Below are 22,280 nucleotides of genomic sequence, written 5' to 3'. Positions count from 1 at the left end.
TAAGTCGATTTCAACTGGTTAGAAACTTGGGTGCTTTCAAATGGGTCACTTCTTCCTGGTGAGTGAGAAGTTAAAGATGACCTTAGCATGAAATAAGTGAGACTTTGAAAGTTTTTTTCTCTCAAAAAAGGAACAAAAAGAGTGTTATGAAAAGTTTATTTTAGATGATCATTAAGTTTATGAAGATAACATTGTTTCTTTAGGATCCATGGTAGGTTCTTCAATTTTAGGTGATAGATAATAACCACAGGAACACAACTGAATATTGTATGTGATGTTTTTTTTTAAGGCATGACTAGTGAATTTGTACATAAATGTGTTCATGTTAATATGAGATTTTTGTTTTTTTTTTACAGTCAGCATACACCCCACATGATAGTGAAGACACAAAAGATAGTGCTTCCCCATCAGTGATTGAAATTCTTGAATCTGCAGGGGCAAATGTGAATGCCAAGGACAAGTATGGGATGACAGCTTTACATTATGCAGCAATGCGAGGAAATGAACTAGCAGCAAGAGAGCTTTTGAACTGTTCAGAGATAAACACAGAGGTAACAATTTTTACACTAGCTGACATAGTGTAATAAGAAATAGCTTTTAGTTTAATTTTTTAAAAATTTATATTAACAAATGCTAGAAGGATCTAATGTAAAAAAATTGAATGATCAGTTTTATTAGTATGATCTGCAGTTGTTTCCTATTGGAAAAGAAAATCGTCTTGTTTTATTTTCTTGAAACTACAAAGATAAAATCTGTTTTAAAGATGTTTTCTGAATTTTTTTTCATTTGGAATTTAAAATTCATATTAAAGAGCATGTAAAGTTTTATGCAGTCAAAAATCAAGGTGTTGAGGAAAATATTCAGGAAAAAAAGTGTTAAAAAGTATATAATTTTAATAATTTAAACTCCTTTTCACTTTCTGTTTTCCATGATAGAGAATGTAAATATGTGTGCAACCATTCCCATTTTGTACTGTTTCACTGAAATATAATTATTAAAATGTAATTGATTGTATAATTCATGTAGCTGATTGTTCTATCCCCAAAACCTCAATACATTTCCTATGATATCCTCTTCCATGGTAGTCATCTGCTTACCAGCAGACATGGAAGGCTGAGAAATGGGACTGGGATACTTTGTGCAGGTATTCTACTCTTTTCAAACTATATTGATTTCCAGTGGGCTTGTGCCATTGCTCAACAGATAAGACATCAAAGTTTATAAGGAATCTTAGATGAAGTAACTACCAGCATCTCTTCTACCACCAGTTCCAAAATTTTATGGGACAAAATTTGGAAGGTCATTCTGGGTTCCTTAAGAATTAATAAGATGAAGTTGTCTTATGTAGGCTATGCATTGGTCACAGATTTTTTGATTTTTTTCATGTTTTACTGATCTGCCAGTGTGTAGCCTTTGTGACACTCAGGTCATAATTGCTCACATTTTACTTTCATACCATTGTTATGAATGTGAGTAGCACCACCATTTTTAGATTGTCCAATAACAGGGGTGAACAATTAAAACAAAAGTCTCGTGTTATTGGTGATGGTGACATTGTCTGTCATGATTGTGCTTTTAGCTTTTTTACAGGCCAATTGCTTTTTAAAATCTCTTGAGTTTTTTACCTGATTTTTGGACATGATTAACTTTTAACTTTATCTCTTTTTTTTTATATATATATATATCGTCTGTTTGGCACACACAGCCATGTTGCTTTGTGCCATTAAGCCTCATCGACCAACCAACCTCTTTCATGCAGCAGTTTCTCTACTTTTTGTTTTAATTTTAAATATGTACCCTTACAAACCTGTCATTTCTTAAGGCTTAACATTTTGCAGATTTTCTTTTTTTAAATCATCAGATTCTCCAGTACTAGATCTAAACTATATAACTATGGATGTTCTGAGCCAGTTTTGGGAGAGCCTCATTCTTTATGCTTACAGTTTTCTCCACCTTCTTTTTTACATTCACCAAGATTATCTTTTGACTTTAGAAATTTATGCACATTTCCCTTATTACATAACACCAACATTCAGCATAGCTGCCTGTTGTTAGCTATTTTATCCAAGAAGCCAGATTTTTATATGCAAAAACGGCTCGTTTGGGTTGAGAAAATATTTTACATAGAAGAGCGAACAACGTTTTCGACCTTCTTCGGTCATCGTCAGGTTCACAAAGAAAGAGGTAACTGACCGGAAGCTGACCACATGTTTGAAAGGGGTTGTGTAACTGTGTGTCGAAATGTAGAGGGCGGTATTAGATGTTTGAATATATAATTTTATTTATTTTATTATATTAATATAGGTATAAAGGCGTTCCTTTATATTGGTTTATTTTGGGTTTAAGTTGTTGTATAAGTAAGGCTTCTTTAATTTTGCATTTATTTCTTTATTTAGTATTTGAGTGTTTTCTATGGTTATGTTGTGTTTATTTGACTTGCAGTGTTTGAAAACGTGTGAAGGTGACTTTTTATGTTCTTTGAATCTGGTTTCCATTTTTCTACTTGTTTCTCCAATATAGAAGTCATGGCAGTTATCACATTGTATTTTATAAATAATGTTGGTGTGGTGTTTGTTAGTGTAGTTTTTACATAGTATAGACCTCAGTTTTGTGCCTGGTTTTTGAATAAATTTGGTATTAACTGGAATGTCATATTTTGTTACTAATTTTTGCCAAATGTTGGTTATTTGTTTGCTGATGTCAGGAATATATGGTATACAGTAGTATATGGTTTCGTGGTTTTTTGATTCGTGAGCTGTATTTACTTTAGTTGGTTGATTTTGCTTTCTGTCTAGGTGTGTGCTTATAATGTTTTCTACGGTTTGTGGAGGAAACTTATTGATGTTGATGAAGTATTGTTTCATTTTGTCTAATTGATCATTAAATTTATCTGGTGAGCATAGTTTTATGGCTGTGTTTATTTGGTTTCTTAGTATGTTGAGTTTTTGTTTTGTTTCATGTGCTGAGTCCCAAGGAATGTATAGTCCAGTATGGGTGATTTTTCGGTGGATTTCTGTTTTGAATTGTGTGTCAGTTCTTGTAATTTTGAGGTTAAGAAATTATATTTGATTGCTTTCTTCCTGTTCACATGTGAAGTTAATGTTGGGATGTATAGAGTTAATGTGATTGAAAAAATTAAGTATGTGTTCTGTAGATTTGAATCCCGCAACCGTGTCATCTACATATCTGTACCAGTATAGTGGTGGATGTAATGCTGTGTTAATTGCTTGTGTTTCAACTTGTGTCATACAAATATTGGCTAGAACTGGTGATACTGGGTTGCCCATGCTTAGGCCATTTGTTTGTATATAGTTTTGATTGTTGAACATGAAGTTTGTCTTTATCGTGGTGAATTCTATGAGGGTTGCTAACTGGTTACTGGGAATTTCTATATTTGGGTTAGGGTCTCAGATATAGAGTTCTAAGGCTATCTTGCAGGCTTCAGTGGTTGGAACTTCTGTAAAGAGGGATATAACATCGAAACTGGCCATTAAGGCTTTATGATTAAGTTGATTTAGATTAGACTTGAAATTAAAAGAGTCTTTGATAAATGAGCTGGCTGATGTTACATATTTGGAGAATGCCCAAATATATTGCTGCCTTTTCAGCTTCAGGATTCTGTTTCTCTCCACTTGTGATTATTAAAGCCAAATGTAATTCCTAGCAGATTAGTTATTCTCAATAACCTGCTTGTTTACTATACTTGTGTTACTGAACATCCCTCTTAGTAGTTCCAGGGGTTTCTAAGGCTGAGTAATAAGATACATAAAGTTTTTCTTTATGATATGATTTTCCATAACATATATGCTTCTGCATTTGTTCTATATGAAATTCCATCTTTTATGGTGGAAGTTCTGTGAAATGGTGATTAAATTAATAAGTAGGTAGAGGATAGCATCTGGTGGCTGATGGTGCCTTGATGGTACATTTTCCAAACTGCATATACACATCCTTTTAGAGTATTCAAGATACCAGAGATGTTTTCTGTATGATGCCTTATAGCTCAAGCAGGATGGGATCACGTTATTTTTCCTTAACCCTAATTGTTGTTCCTATTGCATCTTCCTTAGATTATCAAGCCCATTCTGGGGTTAGCTGAGGTCTGTAATTCTTCCTAGTTGCCCACTGACTAGGCTAATTTTATTACTTCACTTTTCAATGTATAATGAAAGAGGCCTTAGCCACAGGGGCATGTCCATTCATTAGTTATTATTGATCCTCTGAGAATTTCCCACTTCAAGTATTCATGTTTACCTATTGTATAATCACTTGTGACCACACCTAATAAAGCACAGATTTTATTATCACTGTTCAACTCACATTTAATATATTTCCATCTTATAAATGGATCTCCAGCATGAGGATATTCCCTGCTGAAACAAATACCTTTTGTGAGTTTCCTCACTTTATTCCAACCTCCTTGGAGCTGGCTGGCTCTAGTCACTTTTCCTGTGCATACAGTCTATTGACTTTTACTGCACTTCTGAGTTCTTTTCAAACTCTGCTTAACCACTTACTTCATTTGTTGCAGTCAAGGTTGTCACTTCCCTGCTTTAAGAGCCTTTCTTTTGGATAACTGATGTTCCTTGTGATGTTCTTCAGTACCCTCTATCATTTTATTGTAGTTATTCTGGCTCTTAGTATTTCATAGGTAAATCTTCTTGATTTGAATTTTAAAATTTTAGAATTAAAATGAATTTCAAACAAGCATTTACCTCCGAAATAAATTCCTACTCAGTTTTCCACAGCTGTGAAGAATATGTTATATCATCATGCTTGCAAACCAAACAGTCTAGCTTTAGGCAGGAAAGCTTATGTTCATTGATTATTTTAATGCATGTGTGATACAAAACATGGTAGGTTGGATAATGGAGACTTCTTGATAAATTGACCTGTGCTCTGCATTGCATAAAGGATATTCTGAATCTGAAGCCACATGATTGTTGGCAGCATGAGAGCAACCCAGCAAGAAAAGGTTTTTGGAATTTTGGAGGCAATTACATGTTTTTAATTTAATTTTTATTCTAAGAATGTAAAAGTGTAGATACTTCCCAAACATCCTGCTTTCTTATGCCAAACAATTTTATTAAAGTGATTTGAAATAATTTGAGTATGGCAATCATTGTAATATTTATCAATCTTAAGTCTAGTGCAATCAGTTTTTACTAAGTAAGTAGACATTAGTAACCCTAGTTTTTTAAAGTAATTTAGTATTAATTATCAGTCTTTTAATATATAGTACTTTTTTGCTGTTAACTTTAAAACCTGCAAGCTTCTTCAAAGTCGTTCCACACATGACTTTTGCATAATAAATCACTCAAAATAATCAGAGGTTATCACTGAATCATTCTTTGCACCACCAGGAGCAGTTGCCAACTAAATCAAAATCTTGAAGATCAAATTGTGTACTTTATTTACTAGTAAAACAATTGATAAGATTGCACTTGGTGACCAGTTATGATGTGCATATATATCACATGATATTCCAATATCAGTGGTAGTTAAATTATGGATCATTTAATTCTAATTATTATAAAGTTTTGTCTTATGACTTTGCATCCACAAAGTTTGAATAGTACTTTTAAATTATCTGTATTAGTTACTAAATTAATGTTTAATTCAGATTTGTGTAGGTAGGTTACCTTGATCCAAGGTTAATAAAAAAAAAAATACTGAAGGATGAAAATTAAACAGAATGGATGTGTCCATACAAGACTAGACTGTTCATAAAATTTTGTCTTTGTTTAAAAATATTATTGATAGTTTTCAACACTTTACAGGGCCAACAGCAAACAATATGTGTATTCACCAGGAATTATTATGTTTTTTTTGTTAATTTACTGTTATTGCTCACTACTTTGTCTGTAATTTGTTTGCCTTTCTCTAAAATATTTGCAATTTATATTTACATTTTCATTTATTTTATGTCCCATAGTTTCCACTGTTCTGAGAAAGAGTTTGTTTATATAAATATATCAGAAGAATTGGAATCCACCCAATATGGAGAGGTAAATGTAATAAAATAAAGTCACAGTAAAAACACGTATTAAGCCTGATGTCACTAAATAAAATAATTTGTATTTACCATTGTTTTTACAGTGATTTTGTTTTATTAAGTAGATATATCAACTATTCAGCACTCAAATATTTGGATTTGAAACCAAAAGTCTTTGTTGTATGTTTGGTAGCTTGTCAACTACTATTAATTACAAATCTAACAAATGTAGTCTTCAATATTTTGAAAGTGTTTGGTTGGTTAGTTTAGTTTATTCACTTTTAAGTTGTTGTTTTTTTATTTTTGTAAAGTAATAAGATGTTGGCTGCAATGTTTTGGAAGCTGAATTGCATTTAATGTAATTTCTCAAATGAAACTTTTTTTAATTTTTCAATAAACAAGAGTGGTAGTTTTTATAATATAATTCTTGGGAATATATACTTAAGTTGTCTAGATCATTATAAGTTATGCAAGCATAAAATTAGATGTAGCAGTGAAAATAAAATTAGTTTGAAACTTGAGTTGGGAGGACTTTTTTTTTTTAAGCTATCTCTAGCAACGTTACATACCTATCTATAAGATGACGTTTTGTTGAAAATTGTCATAGACATTTCATTATCTTTAAACATTTTAATATTTATTTGTATGTTGAAGTTTATAGCTTTAGTTAATGGTTCAAACTCAAACTGTTATTTATGAATATAATGTTTTTAAGTGTGTCAGAAAGTAAAAAGTAAAAGAGGCAACTTTCTGATACAGAATTTTTACCTCTTCTATTATCAATACTTACAAGACTTTACAATATAGTAAATTTTGTGTAAAGAACTTTGATATTGAACGTGAGAGAATAGCCCACATGCTACAACAGAACCTAATGTAATATGCATTTGTTTATATGTAACGCAAAGCTTGACATGGACCAATGATTAAGGCACTCAGCTTATTACCTGAGAGTATTTGGTGTTTATTGATCAAGGAATCAGGAAGGAGATAAGGAACAGGCATAAAATGAAATACGACCATATGTTTTCCCAGACACATGCACACATTGTTTTATATAGTAGATTGATTATATTTATGAGAAATTAAAATATTTAAAATAGTACTCTATAAACAAAACATTTTTAAACAAAAATTCACTGGCAATTCCAAGATGAGTAAAAACATTTTTATTATCAAGAAATATAGTTAATTTAATTGAGAGAAGTTTGTTACATGTTATTGATAAAGTAACTTATAAAAACTATGTGAAACTGAAGTTTCATCCCTAATGCATTATACTTTACTGTATGAAAGCTGCTTTAAGTTTCAAATGTTGTTTAATAAAACCTGTATATGTGAAGGTATACCAATTCATTATTGTTATGGTCTCTTTAATCATTTTTACTGACATATTTTATTGGAATATCATTTAAGTTGAACATAGAATACTAAGAAAAATAACTTTATTCTCTTAGGTTTATGACAAACAAGAAATGACTCCTCTCCATTTTGCTGCTATTTATGGAAACACAGAAATAGCTAACTTGTTGCTTGATGCTGGTGCTGAAATGGAAGTGTTTGATGAAGATTTGTCAACACCACTGCACAAAGCTGCAATGGAAGGGCATTTAGCAATTGTAAAGCTCTTCCTGTCAACAGCCGAATCCAAAGGATCACTTGAGGAGGTGTCTAAAATTTAAAATAATTTATTGATAAACTTGAATTTGAAAGCAGAAAACCTGATTTCTAGAACACAAAGTATTCTTCAAACTAATTTTAATATAAAAGTTTATTTTATTTTGGCTTTTCTATACATATCATTTAGTACCACTTTGATTTATTTATTTTTTTAATGAATCTCCTTTGTGTTTCTGCCTTCTTTTTGTCCTTTTGATCACAGATTTTCTAACTGAGGTTTACAAGGAAGTGTTAGAGAGGCCATAGAAAATAAACAAAATATATCATTCTGTTAAAGTACTCAGGATCTATAGATTCATTAGGTGTGAGGTTTCTGCTGTGATGCACATCACTCTTGGGGAAGGAAGGCATTATGATTAGAAAGTTTGGGAATGTACACTTTAGATTGCAACTTTTATAGTTTTCTTTAATGGCTATTCTTTCATGATTTTTATTATTTCTTTATACTTGTGATACCACTTGGAAAGATGCATTTTGTACAAATAATAAAGCTAAAACTTCTAGTGTTTTTCTTTCATGGAAGGCACAGTTTTAGAAATTTACACTTTGTAAAAGTTTCAGGTTTGGAAGTTCTAGATTAATAATTAGAACTTAAAACAGTATGGCATGTTTTGATTAGAACTGTTAAATTTTGAGATTACTGTTACTACACAGTAATCTGTTAATTTATTTTTCCTTGAAGTGATCTAATTACACAACTGTGTGTTATATTGAAGATGATATCACACCGTGATGAAGAAAGAAACATGCCACTTCATTGGGCTGTGGAAAGAGGACACACAGAAATAGTTAAACTTTTGTTAGAAAAAGGTAAGAACATGCTATTGCCCAACATTAAGATACACAACTGCATTATTTAGGGTGGAAAGCAGTTTCTTTTTTGACAATAATATGTAAATCTCTGCCCAGACTGAGTTTTTACTGATTTGCATGTTTGTTCTTTATTCCAGCATTTTCTTCTATGATTAACACAATTATGTGAAACCAAACTTACTGGACAAAGACCTAAGTGTGTTATATCACACTGAATTACTGATAAAAATGTTTGCTTGCAGTCTTGAAATGCAATTTGTGATTTGTTATTAGATGTTCAGCAACAAAACATTTCTAGCGCAATCTTTAAAATGAAAAATCCAAAATTTATAAGATACTTTATTTATTGCAATAACCTATCATCAAACACTGTTACATTGGTAATACCAAAGAACTGAAGTGTATAGAATTACAGCACTTAGGAAGATGAATGATTTATATGAAATTTACGTTGTATGTAGTAAGAAAACAAATAAATAAAAAATAGTGTTAGTACAAGAAACATATCACAACATAACCACTAAGACAACTTTAATGAGGGAAATAGATTTATTTTCTTACTATTCACATTTTTATATCAGTTGATGTTTTGACTCAAAGTTTGTTTTTTATTCTTTGAAGCTGTTTGTATTGAGTTTTCTTTACTTTCTTACACATGTATATGTATATATTGTGACATATATTCATTTTGAAAAAGTGCATTATTTAGAGCTGGTACATTTTATATTTCTTGTTTGCTTTAGATAAAAACTATATATATATTTGACTGAGATAAAATTACATTATGCTTTTGGCTTAAGTATGTTATATTTTAACAAAATGTAATCATTACCATAAAAGATTAAAATTATTTAATTTTATGTAAAATGAATCTTGTTGGTATACATTTTCATCCTCTGTCTCCAATAGTTTCTGATTTGGTCGCACAATACTTTTAAATCACTCAAAATAAGAAACTGTTATTGCAGTTCAGGCTCTTCCCCTTTGCATTTTTTGTATGATAACATCATGTTAAATCTAAGACAGATCTGTGTTATTGGTTGTAAATAATACATACAAGTTAAAATATGTTTTTGTTTTGACAAAACCATTCAGTAAACAATCTTTATGAAGAAACATACTTCATGAGTGGGTGTTGATAGAAATTTATTGAAATTAAAAAGTATTTATTATGTCTGTTACACAAAGCATGTAATGCTCAAACACAAGTGTCATAAAATAAGTTTTTCATTTGTTATGTGTGCTCAAAATTTCTAAAATATTAAAGCAACTTGTGGAAACAAAATAAACTATAGTTACTCTTAAACACAAAAAGACAAATTATGAATTAAAGGCTATTTAACAAAAGACGAAAATGTGTTAAATAATGATATATTTCCTTTGTTAGGTTGTAACACTTCTGGCAGAAAGTTGTGGTAGCAACTTGATATGTTTCCTATTTAATAAGCACAATAATATTATGGGCCTCTGTATAAGATCACTATTATGTTGTAAAAATGATTCTGATTTCTCAAAAATGATCATGTATTGACATAATTTATCAACACTTTTCATTCCTCTACAGTTAGTTTGAAGTTTGTGTGCAAGTTTTAATTACTTTCCACTGATTTTATATTTTTATATTTTATTTTATATAGTCAGTTAAGAAGCTTATTCTCAGTGATGTAAGTTATAAAAATCACCAAACCAACTTCCAATTTGGATGGACAATAGCTGTTGTTATACACACCTCTTCATAAAATTGGTCTTTGGACTTCTCAATTTACGATTAAATATTTGCTTCTCCATATTACATTTCTTGTTGCGTATTTTTGTCGTAAAGAATAAATAAATTAGTTCTAACTACATTTTATTTTCGTAACTTGTATATTTTAATGATGTAATTGAAATGTTATGGTTATTGTATGTCTGACATATCTCTTTTCACTAATAACTTTTCTCAACTGATTCTGCCCTTTATATGCTACCCACAGTTTTTTCTTACCATTTGTCTTGATTCTCCCATTTACCCTAACATATATTCATGGGAGACATCTATATGCTATCATACAAATGATCATGCAGCAACCCTCCACCAATAAGAATGCAAAAGAACTACTATCGTCACTAGTGCCCAGTCTTCTTTGAAGACCCTTATCATTTCTTGGCAGTTTTTACTGTTTGGATGTGTTTATGCTTGTGCTTTCCTGCTGATCATTTCTTTATCAAATTCAACTTGATTAATTGTGTGTCTTCATTTTTTATGTATTTACTAGTTTGTTTTTTTTTCTTGTGTTTTAGATGTTACTCCAAGTATGCCTTTTCTTCTTTTTTTTCCATTTCTTGAGGTATACATTTGAAGCTTCAAATGTCATCAATCCAAACTTTATCTGCAGAGAAAGTAATGGCGCTGTTTGAAAGGATTTGGCTATCTTTATGTAATCTTCTGTGTTGCCAGATAATTGTATTCTGTTGACATCTAAGGGTATACCTGAATGTGTGAATGAAAATTTTTACAGCCTGTTTCCTCCTTCTGACTATGCCTCATTTTCATGTTTCACTTCAAGGTGGATGCCCTGGCTTCCTCCTCCATTTGTTAACTTAATAATTTATTTATGTTGTTTTTCTCCTTGTTTTCTGTTTCTTTTGGTTCCTCACCTGTCCTTCATGGGGTTACACCCAGCATTTCAACCTCTCACTAGATATTGATTTTGCACAAGTCATTTTATGGGTCAGTTATGTTCAGGGATTGGTATGCCGTGACCTCTAGTAGACCATGCTTTTGCATATTGCCAATTGGTGTTTTCCTACTGAAACTTACAGCATTTTTATTCCTTTCTCTCTTTGAAGGTTCAGGGCAACTTTATATTCCCAGCCTTAGCATTCCTATATTCCACCATGCCACGCCTTTCCTCATCCACCCTTTTCTCGCTAAGTTGCATCATTTTTGGGTCAGGTGCTTTTTTGTCATTGGTACATTTGCTTCCCTGTTTATTGTGTGATTTTCATATGGCTCCTTTTCCATGCTGGGAAGTTTGGGGGAGGGCATTTCTAACTAGAGTTGAGTTGGCATGGATGGCTACACCTTTCTTTTCTCAGTGGCTTCTCATTTGTACAACTCCAATTCTGAACCTGTTTCTGTGTTTTGTTCTGTTCCTTCCTCTCTTTTCAAGTTGTCATATTCTTGTGTTTTACTGCCAGTACTTTTGAACCCTTCAGAATTAACCAGCAGTCTCAAAGTTTATGAAGCAGGTTCAGGTCTTGTGGGAACTCTGCTGCTCTACTTATGTCTGGTGGTCTTTTGCCATGGACCCTTGGGTTTTGAAGTTGTCTTAGAGGATCTGGTTCCTCATTTTGATTCTTCTCCTCCATTGCTCTTCCATTCCATTTCCTTCCTTCGTACTCAAGATCCTGTAGTGGAACTAGATCTGCTTCACAAAGGTGCTATTGAATGGGGAATTCCTTTCTCTGGGTTTTTATTCCCCTCTGTTTGTCATCCCCAAGATGTTTGAGGAAATGACTCCTTGTCATAGAGTTTTTGACTCTGAACTGTCTTTGTCCTACCTCATTTAGCCATGAAATTGTGCTTGTCCTTTCATTGGGATTTCTCTCCTGGGCTTATACAAGATAGTGGTATATATTATTGTAGTCTCCATTTTATTTTTCATCACTTCAGCATCCTGATTTTACCTTCATTTTGGCAATTGGGTTTGTGTTTTTCAATTATGGGCTCTTTTGTTGGGCTCTTTTCAGCTCCATATGTTTTTTCTATTGGGTAATCATTACTTAATCCAATTTCTTCCTAATCAGGACCTTAATATCCACTGTTAATTGGTCATCTGACAAATTCTAGCTTCCTGACAGTCTACCTCTGCCCTTCATATTCAGTTCTTCCTATGAGAGGCTGCTTAGGACAGTTGGTTTGGGAGGTGGAGAAGTATTTCCTTTAACCCCTTACCTCATTCAATGTGAGATATTATTTCATTTCTTAATCTGTTGGGTTCAACCTTCTCCCCTTTATAAGTTATGGAGTTACTGGTTCTCAACCAATCCTTCTTCTCTTTTCCCACAACACTAGAGGTTTTATCACTTTTAAGGATGTGGGCTTCTATAAAAGCCTTCATCTCTTTTGGTCATTCCAACATGTATCAACTTCAATGGACTTTGATAGACCATGTCTTGCATGAGGGTAGGTTGGGGTATTAAGGTTAGTGGTGAGCATAAATTTGCACATATAGAGGGCAGTATAAATTTAGAAAAAGTTATTTGTATAAAGGGGTTAAGTGACTATTGAACAATGGCTTAGTGTTAAGTTTACAGACATGATGCTAAAAACCAGGTTTCAAAACTCGTGGTGAGCAGAGCTAGGAAATTCCTTGTGTAACTTTTGATGTTACTTTTTCTTAGATATTAAGATGTTAAATGAGAAACTAATAAACTAATTCATTGATTTTTTTTTATTTTGTTTTTTCAGGTGCTAAAGTTAATGTACCTCGAGTGAACTTTGTTTATCCACTCCACTTAGCTGCTATATCAGGGAACCTAGAAATTGTAAAAATGTTAGTAGAACATAATGCAAGAATCAACTGTTTGAACACCAATCAGTCAACACCACTACATCAGGCAGCAGCTTTTAATCAAGTGGAAATTATTGAATATCTCTTGGAGAAGTAAGTGTTGAACATAGAGATCTACTTTTTGTGTTTTAACCCAATGATGACAGTGTATTTCAGATTGAAGCACGTTACTTAATTCTTGTTAAACTTATTTCAAATAATAAAACCAGTGAATAAAATTGTTTAAAACTTTAAAAAAATTTTTGATAAAAGTATGTAGTTTTGACAAATAAAATATTTAGTTTTGATTGCCAAACATTTGTTATTTAATGTAGTTATTTGTGCTTGGTCTTGAATAGTTTACCTGCACTGTGATTTTAATGTTGAGTATAAAAAATATTATTTCCATCTTGCCATTTTCACATTTGACTTTCTTAATCTCTAAAATTACCTAAATTAATAAAAAATTTTTAGGTAAATGCTATTTTCTCTACAACATCAATAACTCTAGCTGTTATCATCAGTGTACTAAATTATTTTTTACTGAATTAAATAATACACCAAAGAACAGAAAATAACAACACTAAAAAATGTCCCATAATTATCTTAATTATTATGGGTTTTTAACTATGTTATAAGAATAATTAAAACTTCATCTAAGCTTATAGATCTGTTTCCTGTGGAAATCATGCATGAAATGAGAATGAAACTGACAGTTTTCTTTACAAACGAACAATGTAATATAATGCAACATTTGATATAGGAAAACCTATTTATTATAAATAATATAGTATTGAATGTCAGAGGTAATTTTTGAAAATTTCTAAAAGAGAGGATGTGACAGAGGAATGTGGTTGTCTTATTTCATGGCTCTATAGCAACATAAGATTGAAGACCACAAAAATTATGCTTTACCTGAGCAATAACATATAATAAATAATTTACTTTAAATTTCATATTCTTGAAAGGGTGGTAAATAAATTAGAGAAGAAGAGATGCCTAGAGAGAGTATGTCACAGTTCTCACACTAGGGGAAATTCTAGATTTTCTTTTAACATTGCTACAAAAAAGTAAAACCTTAAAACTTGTATACTATTAAAATATGAATTATTAGGTACATTTTTATGCTATATTTATTGATATACCACAAAAAGAAAATAGTTTAATTAAATTTTAAATGTAACTCTCTTAAACCTCATGACATGATCAGAAAAAATTATCCATGGAGAGAGGGTTAAAAGATGGTAGTTCTAGAAACCCCACAACTTTGCTAATTTTCTTATATTTCCATTATGTGCAATTGACTTTTTATACTCTATACAGGAATGTTAGAAACATTTCATTGCAAAAATGAAAAATAACTGAAATTTGCATGCTGTCAAAAATAAAGTCAGACTGAAATTCTTAATAATAGTTTATAATGCTTGTAGTTTAAGAGCTGTACCAGTAATCAACCTATTTTCTTTCAAGTTTTCTTTTTAATTAATTAACATTTTAAAGAAATTAGAAAAATTAAAAACACATAAAAAGGTTAATCCTATGTATATAAATGAAAGTTAACATTCGTGACAGGCACTCCAAAAAGAAATAGAAATAATAAGTCTTTTGTCTGCATGTGACAATATTATGTATTCTGTTTTGGATTATTTTAATTTATTTACAATGTTTTTACTCTCTCAAAATAATTTTGATATAATTTTCAGCCCCCCCAATGGTTTAGTGTTGAATTTACAGACATGATGCTAAAAACCAGGTTTCAAAACTCGTGGTGAGCAGAGCTCAGAAATTCATTGTGTAACTTTATGGTTAAGAAGAAACAACTGTCAACCTTTTTATTTAGAGAATCACTTTTATTTTTCACAAATTATTCAGAAATGCTAGTGTTATTATAAGCTAGGTGAAATAGATTTGGAAGGAAAGTGTTGAGTAAAAGCCTGATTCACTTCATTGTCAAATGTGCTGTCATTGATGTGTACTAGTGTATCAAAAAAAGTATGTTGATCTTGATGTTTCACTTGAAATTTTGTATTTTTATGTTGATAATTAAATTTTGTAAAACTGGTCTACAATCAATAAAAATGACTGAAGTATTATTATTGTATCTTCAATAATGTATATGCTTGAAGCTCTGTAAACAATTCCCAAACAAATTTTTTTTTAGTAATAACAAAGGAACAAGTTGATCCCATTCTTATGGTATCAGGTTGGTCATATATAATGCTTAGTAAAAAATGAGATTCATTGGTAACAAATTTCATTTACCTCACAAATGTATTGTTAATCTTGTTGAAAATACCTGGCATGGCCAGGTTGTTAGGGCATTTGACTTGTAATCTGAGGGTCGTGGGTTCAAATTCCAATCACACTAAAACATACTTGTCCTTTCAGTTGTGGGGGTGTTATAATGTTTAATCAATCCCACTATTTATTGGTAAAAGAGTAGCCCAAGAGTTGGAGGTGTGTGATGATGACTAGCTGCTTTTCCTGTAGTCTTAACACTGCTAAATTGGGGATGGCTAGCACAGATACCCCTCATATAGCTTGTTGCAAAATTAAAAACAAATAAATAAATCTTATTAATACATCTTCATTTGTATTCAGCTGTTAATTGTGAACTCTTTTTTTTAGTAAGTGTATAAAAACTACTTCAAAACTTTCAAAATATATTTTATCAAATTTTAAGTTTTGTATTTGTTTAAAAAATTCAAAATTATTTTTATTGATGTAATCATTATGTATTCTAAAATATAAAGAAACCAGTCATTTTGTGCTTATGTACAGTTATTTCAGAAACCATGGGCTTTAATAAACAACCTTCTATATTTACCTTTGGAATTACAAATAAAATACTGGGTGTCTATTTGATGACCTTGAATTTAAATATTCATTTTTGTTTTAACAACTTGTAATTTTTTAGCTTTAATAAATAATTCTTTGATATTGTTTCTTTATTTTTTACAGTATCATTTGCTAAGTAAATAAGTATTTAATTATCGTGTACAGTTGTGTCTTTGTTACATAAAATATTGTCTGTTTATATAGAACAACACTACTGTCTTTATCAGATTTCAATTTAAATATTTTGCAACTTACACTAAAATACCTTGTTGCTACTTTATAATTGCAAGCTAGTAAAGGTCTATTATCCAAAACATTGTTTTCAAATTTGGTGTTTAACCTTTTTTTTCAAGTATTTTGTTCTTTCATTTATATTATATAACATTTGACAGTTATTAGATATTTCATTGTTGCATTTTTAGTAAAGCAATCATGGAATGCAGAGACAAGGAACATTTAACTCCATTACTGATTGCTGCATCAAAAGGTCATGAAAATGCTGTTATTGTACTTCTTGAACATTATGCTAACATAGGTGTTGTGGACAAAAATGATAGAACGGCAGTATACTGGGCAGCAAAGGAAAATAATCTTGCAGCATTAAAGGTAGATTAACAATGAAAGAATTTGGTTGATAGTTAATCTTGTGTGGGATACATATCAATATTTGTTAGTACAGATGTAGTACAGGTATCTACATAGGATAAAATAATTTATGACAATCAAAATTATTTTGCATAACACTTATTTTATTTTTTCTGTACTTTCTGTTTTTGTACTTTATTACAAACTTATGGCTTAAATAATTTAGTAAAATCACAGTTTACACTCTGCAGTCTGAACTGTAAGGACATCCTAACATGAGGCATGCTAAACTTAGATGTACACATGTCTTGTTTTCAAACTTAGTCTTTTTTTTTTTTTTTTACAAAGAAGAAGAAGTTACAATGTTTGTTTTGTATAATTCTATGATTATTTTTATATATTTTTATGTTAATTTCATACACATTTGTTTTGCATTTTGTTTGTGTATTTAACTTTATATTCCCTTTTTGTTTCCACTTTTTTTTTTAAATCTGAATATTGCATCAAATATACACTACTGAACAATAGAGGCATATTGTTCAGTTAATATGCCATCTGCTGTATTATATATGTAGTTTTAAAAATAATTTTTAGTGTGGAAATATAGGCCTTTTTCATTTTCTTAGCATTTGTCCCAATCCTGTGGCCTATTTGAAACAAATTTATTATAAATAGTTACTTTTATCATAATACTTGTAAATGAAATTTTGTTTTTCAGATTAGAAATACTCAGTGGAAGAATAGTTTAATCATATATTTTATTGTTTTATGTAGATTCTTCTGAAACACCCACTAGGAAGACAACTGATTGATAGAAGTGATCGTTATGATAATAGTCCTCTGCATGTTGCTGCTCAGAATGGTTACTTGGCGATATTTAAGGTCATTGTTTTTATATATTTATAAATATATATATATTAGTTTGTTATAACCTAAAAACAAGCTGAAACAAGAATAAATTAAAAAATAATAAAAAAATGCTGCACTAATTAAAAATATCCCAGGGTACAAACTATAATTTGATATATAAAATGTACCCTAGATTTTTGAGGTGACTGCAGAAATAGGACTTGCATTGCAGTGGGGATACACCATCTATCAGTCTTAACCTCCATTCACCAGTCTTACATAAAGAAATAAAATAAAGGAGTAGCAATAGATATAAAAATAGAAGTTAGGAGATTTGATTGCTCAAGTCCACAATGTCCCACATCTATATCACCCTTCACTTCCTGCAGACATTTGTGGGAAGGTGACTGCTCTCCAAAGTAAAGAAAAAAAAATTAATTTAAAATTAAGAATTAGAAAAATAAGGTACTACCATTTGGGGATTTAGTAAGTTAAAATCATAACTCTTGAAGTTAGCATTCCAGCCCCCATTATGGTAGAAAGGCACTAATTGATAGCCCAGTAAATGAACTGTACTGGTGTGAAGAGTCCCATCCAGTTATTTAAATAAATTATTTTAATAATACTGTACCATACCCTTCTGTTATAAGCATTATAACTTCATAATTATTCAGATATTGTAAAATTTGTAATAAATTACAAATTTTTTTCAGTAATGTTGAAATATTGATATAGAAATTAATAGTTAATGGATTTAATAGAGAAAATTTTAAATAATATTATTAAGCTATTCTGTTCTGAAGTAGAACCCATACTGCGGTGGGGGCATACATCCACAACCGCTTCCAGAACCTATGTTGCATTTTATATCCCACATCATAGCTTGTACACTGGTTCTCTTTAATTAGTGCAGTGTTTTTTATTTATTATTTTTCAATTTATTTTTTGTTTTGGCTTGTTTTTAGGTTATAACAAACTAATAATTAGTCAGAGGTTTGGATTTGCTGTTTACAATGCAGTCATTCCTTTGTTACTTAACATTATCAGTATTAAGTTTCTATGAAATATGTATATATATAAAATTCTAATTTTGGTATTTTGTGAAACTGTTTGAGTTTAGAAAACAGTAAAATATTAGTGAGCCAAAATGGTAAAAAAAAAAAAAGTATTATAGAAATTGTGAACCAGTGATTCATCTTTCCTTGTCATATCCTACCTTCATGATTTGTCAATACTAGATCTATATACCAGCAATGTGCAATCACTCATAGATGAAATTTAAGTATTTTCTAGATGCACATTCATCACACATTAATTATTTTTTGATATATGTGCTCTGTGAAGTATTAACTGAAGATTAACTTGTAACATGTACCAATGCTTCCAAGGTACAATATTGTACAAAATGTTATATCTGTTTAGGAGTGTTAAATTTCATTTAATTTATTAATATTTAAACTGTAAAAGATATCTATATTATATTGGAAAAAAAAAATTAAATTTATCATATGATTATATCATATTCAACAAAAATTATGGCAAATGCTGTAATTTTATTTTTCTAAATAAACAAAGATGGGAAGAACGTTTAAACACAGTTACTAACCATAAACATTTAACTTCAATTAAAATAAAGAGAGGTCCAGACTGTTTAGTACTAGTACTACTTATGTATTTAGAAACAGAAATTCTGAAGAGGTTAACAAAAATTCTCTGTACTCCTTAATTGTCTAAAACCCAATATTTTTTACAAATAGCTCATTAGTAAGTATTGTTCAATTCATAGCAAATGAAAATAACAGAATTGTTTCTCTACACTTGATTATTACTTGTCCACAGTTGTAGTATAGAAATACAATTTTGTCTACATTTTGGTGGCTTAAACAATTTGTAACTTAGCTACAAGATGATCATTAGATGAAAACAGTCTCTCTGAAAGTACAAGATTAGTGGAATGCTAAGTACAATATGTATTAGCCAAATGTGTCAACTGATGAAACATACAACAAAGTTTATTCCAACATTGTGGTACATCTTTTGCAGAAACAGATGTAACTTTGCAGTCATTTTCTCTTTTGATTTGTGAAAGTGCAGAACCTTCAGAATTGGTGTTATTATCGTTGTATGATTTTCCCAGCTGTAAGTCTAAAAGACTTACTGTATTACTAATTTCTGGCAACTTTTTTAATGTTTTTCAGCAGGATCTTTATCTGTTATTTCATGTTGCACTATATGCAGCATGGTAGCTACCTTTTCAGTGACTATTTGTTTTTGTTTGGCACTGACAGATTTCACATTTTTAAATTTCCCATCCATAAAAGATGCAATCATGAAGACATTAATTTTAAATTCATTTTGGGACTCATTTTCAAAAAAATAGATGAGGCATGCAATGTATCAATGTCTCATGTTTTTTATACTTTTTTTACTGTTCTGGAGTGAGTTTCTTTTCGTTTCAAATGTATGGGACACTAAGTATATTAGAATAGGTGCAAATCATAAAGTAAACACTGTGTTCTGTGATGACTGTTTAGTTATTATTGCATGAAGGGGTTTTAAGTACTTGTAGAAGTACATTAATTCATATTTAAATTTATGATACAAATAAAAAATTAGCATTGGTGGTTGCAAACTGTTTAACTCAAGTAGTTGTTTGTGTAAATAAAATTATTTTATAGTGGAACTTCTGTAACAAAGACATTGAAGGTTCCACTGCATTTGGCCATTTGAAGAAGTTATTAGAAGTCAACATTTCCAATTATGTGTTGTTTCACCCTCAAGTTTCATTATGTATGTGTAACAGTCACCCTGATCATAAAAAACAATTGTCTAGGAATGTTTTATATGAAATGATGATGTAAAACTAAAGATGTTCCTATTCTGTGTATATTACATTTAACACATTTGCCACTGCAGTAGTTTTAACTCTTGTACTGAGCCACATTCATTATTACTACAGTGCCAAAACTTTAGCAATATTTTAGGATAATAGCATTAACAAACAGAGTCGCCAGCACTAGATCAGTTGACCATTATTCTTCTAGCAGTGTTTTTCCATGATGCCCAGAATGAAAAGAATGCCAAGAAATTATCTTATTTCATATACATCAGTTGCAGACTACTGGTACATTGCACTTTTAGGTTTTAGGTGGTTAAAGTCTAAGAACTGTTCAGCAGGCCTGTTCATTTCATTAATCATCATATTAACAATATACTCTCTCACAAACAGTTTGAAAATGTTAACTGAAATTGCCTCTGATGGCATACCTGCAACCACTTGAGGCTATATAGTAAAACAAATATCTTTTGGATTAAGTTATGTAGCCTGAACAGTCTGTCAATGGATGCTCGTATTTTAGTGTTACTGTTGATGTCTGGATCATCAATGTTGGCTACTGACAAATTACCTTGAATGTTTTTCCAGTAATTCTCCTGTTTTCATCATTAGAATCACTAGGCTCATAACTACTATCCCTATCTACATTGTCCTTCTGAAAAGACTGGATAAGATTTTTGTAAAATGCTTGAAATTTTACTTAAGACTAAAACATTTTCACAACCCTGCCAAATTGTAGCTATAAAGCAACCAAAACAAACTGCCACAGAAGAATCAGGTTATATGACTTGAAACCTTCATGAAAACACTTTTTCTGTCTTTCACTAGAGGGCAAGACACACATAATCATTGAACAGCACTAAAGGACAGTTTGTCTGTAAGCTTGCACATGGTTATAGCCCCTTTACTGACTTACAGGTTAATGACTTGGTGACACCTGACTAATGAGTATAATTGACATGTTAATACAGAAGAAGTGAATGTGTTAAAAATATTCACTTGTACAATAAAGTGGTATGTTGTCTGGTAATAATGTTGCTAATGTATGAATGCTATATGGGATTAATGAGATAGTCTTAAATAATTTTATTAATGAATAATTGGTGCAATAAGGAAAAGATAAAGTATGTATATATGTGTATTATATGTAATTGTAGTAATAAGATATTCAAAATTAAAGTACTCTTTTACAAAAATAAATAAAAAGCTCACGAAGTTACTAAATAATCAATAACCGTAATGCTCAATTTTTAAAGAAATTATTTACAGTCAGCTGTTTTTCTCATAACATTTATTCACTATAACAATTTCAGTTGTGGTACATTATGTTTGTGTGATATCAGGAACATGACTGTCTTTGATGTGAGAAGAGTTTCCTTTTTTACTAAGCAAGAAAATATAAAGTGTGATATATATTTCCATTGGAGTAACTCTTAACTTTTGGTTCATCAGTAGATGTCACTATTGTCATTGTCATGTGGTTTTGCAAAAAAAAAGATGGTTAACCTATTTATGATCACAGTCTTGGTTTTCATTTTTGAATAAATGATAAAATCATTAAATTAACCGTTACAGTCAGGATGAAGTTTTTCAAACAGTTTACTTACTTGATAACAAGTAATGTTCTGTATTCAGAATTCAGAAGGGCTTGGCTCGGCATGGCCAGGTGGGTTAAGGCGTTCAAGTCGTGATCTGATGGCCTCAGGTTCAAATCTCTGTTGCACTAAACATGCTCACCCTTTCAGCCATGTGGGTGTTATAATGTGATGGTCAGTCCCACTATTCGTTGGTAAAAGAGTATCCCAAGAGTTGGTAGTGGGTGGTGATGAGAAGCTGCCTTCCCTCTAGTCTTACACTGCTAAATTAGGGATGGCTAATCACAGATAGACTTTGAGTAGCTTTGCATGAAATTCAAAAACAAACAAACAGAAGGGCTTGTTATAAGAGGAGTAAAATAATTTAAAAATTTAAAAGGATTTATTCCATCCTTTACTAATATTTTTGGTAATAATTTTATAGAAGAATCCATTGTACTGTCAGTCTACACTGACTTTTCTTTAAATCTGTCTTTATATATTTCCTGGATTACAACTCAGATTTCTTGGAATGTCTTAAAGTCTGCACAAAATATATGGTTTTGTTATGAATA

At 30.8% G+C, this 22,280-nt stretch overlaps 1 protein-coding gene across 6 annotated transcripts in view; it reads left to right on the top strand.

Moving 5' to 3' along the window:
* The window catches only part of LOC143250658 (transient receptor potential cation channel subfamily A member 1 homolog), an 85,513-nt gene that overhangs the window by 15,148 nt on the left and 48,085 nt on the right, over positions 1 to 22,280 (top strand). For all 6 annotated transcript variants that reach the window (XM_076501529.1, XM_076501530.1, XM_076501528.1 and 3 more), the window contains 6 exons: positions 357 to 551; positions 7,453 to 7,662; positions 8,392 to 8,485; positions 12,942 to 13,137; positions 16,284 to 16,467; positions 17,221 to 17,328. In XM_076501529.1, the coding sequence (XP_076357644.1) occupies positions 357 to 551; positions 7,453 to 7,662; positions 8,392 to 8,485; positions 12,942 to 13,137; positions 16,284 to 16,467; positions 17,221 to 17,328 (987 nt within the window). The remainder of the gene's footprint in view (positions 1 to 356; positions 552 to 7,452; positions 7,663 to 8,391; positions 8,486 to 12,941; positions 13,138 to 16,283; positions 16,468 to 17,220; positions 17,329 to 22,280) is intronic.

This window comes from Tachypleus tridentatus, chromosome 5 (genome assembly GCF_004210375.1).
Source record: "Tachypleus tridentatus isolate NWPU-2018 chromosome 5, ASM421037v1, whole genome shotgun sequence".
NCBI lineage: Eukaryota > Metazoa > Arthropoda > Merostomata > Xiphosura > Limulidae > Tachypleus > Tachypleus tridentatus.
This window is presented reverse-complemented; position numbering and strand designations above follow the sequence as displayed.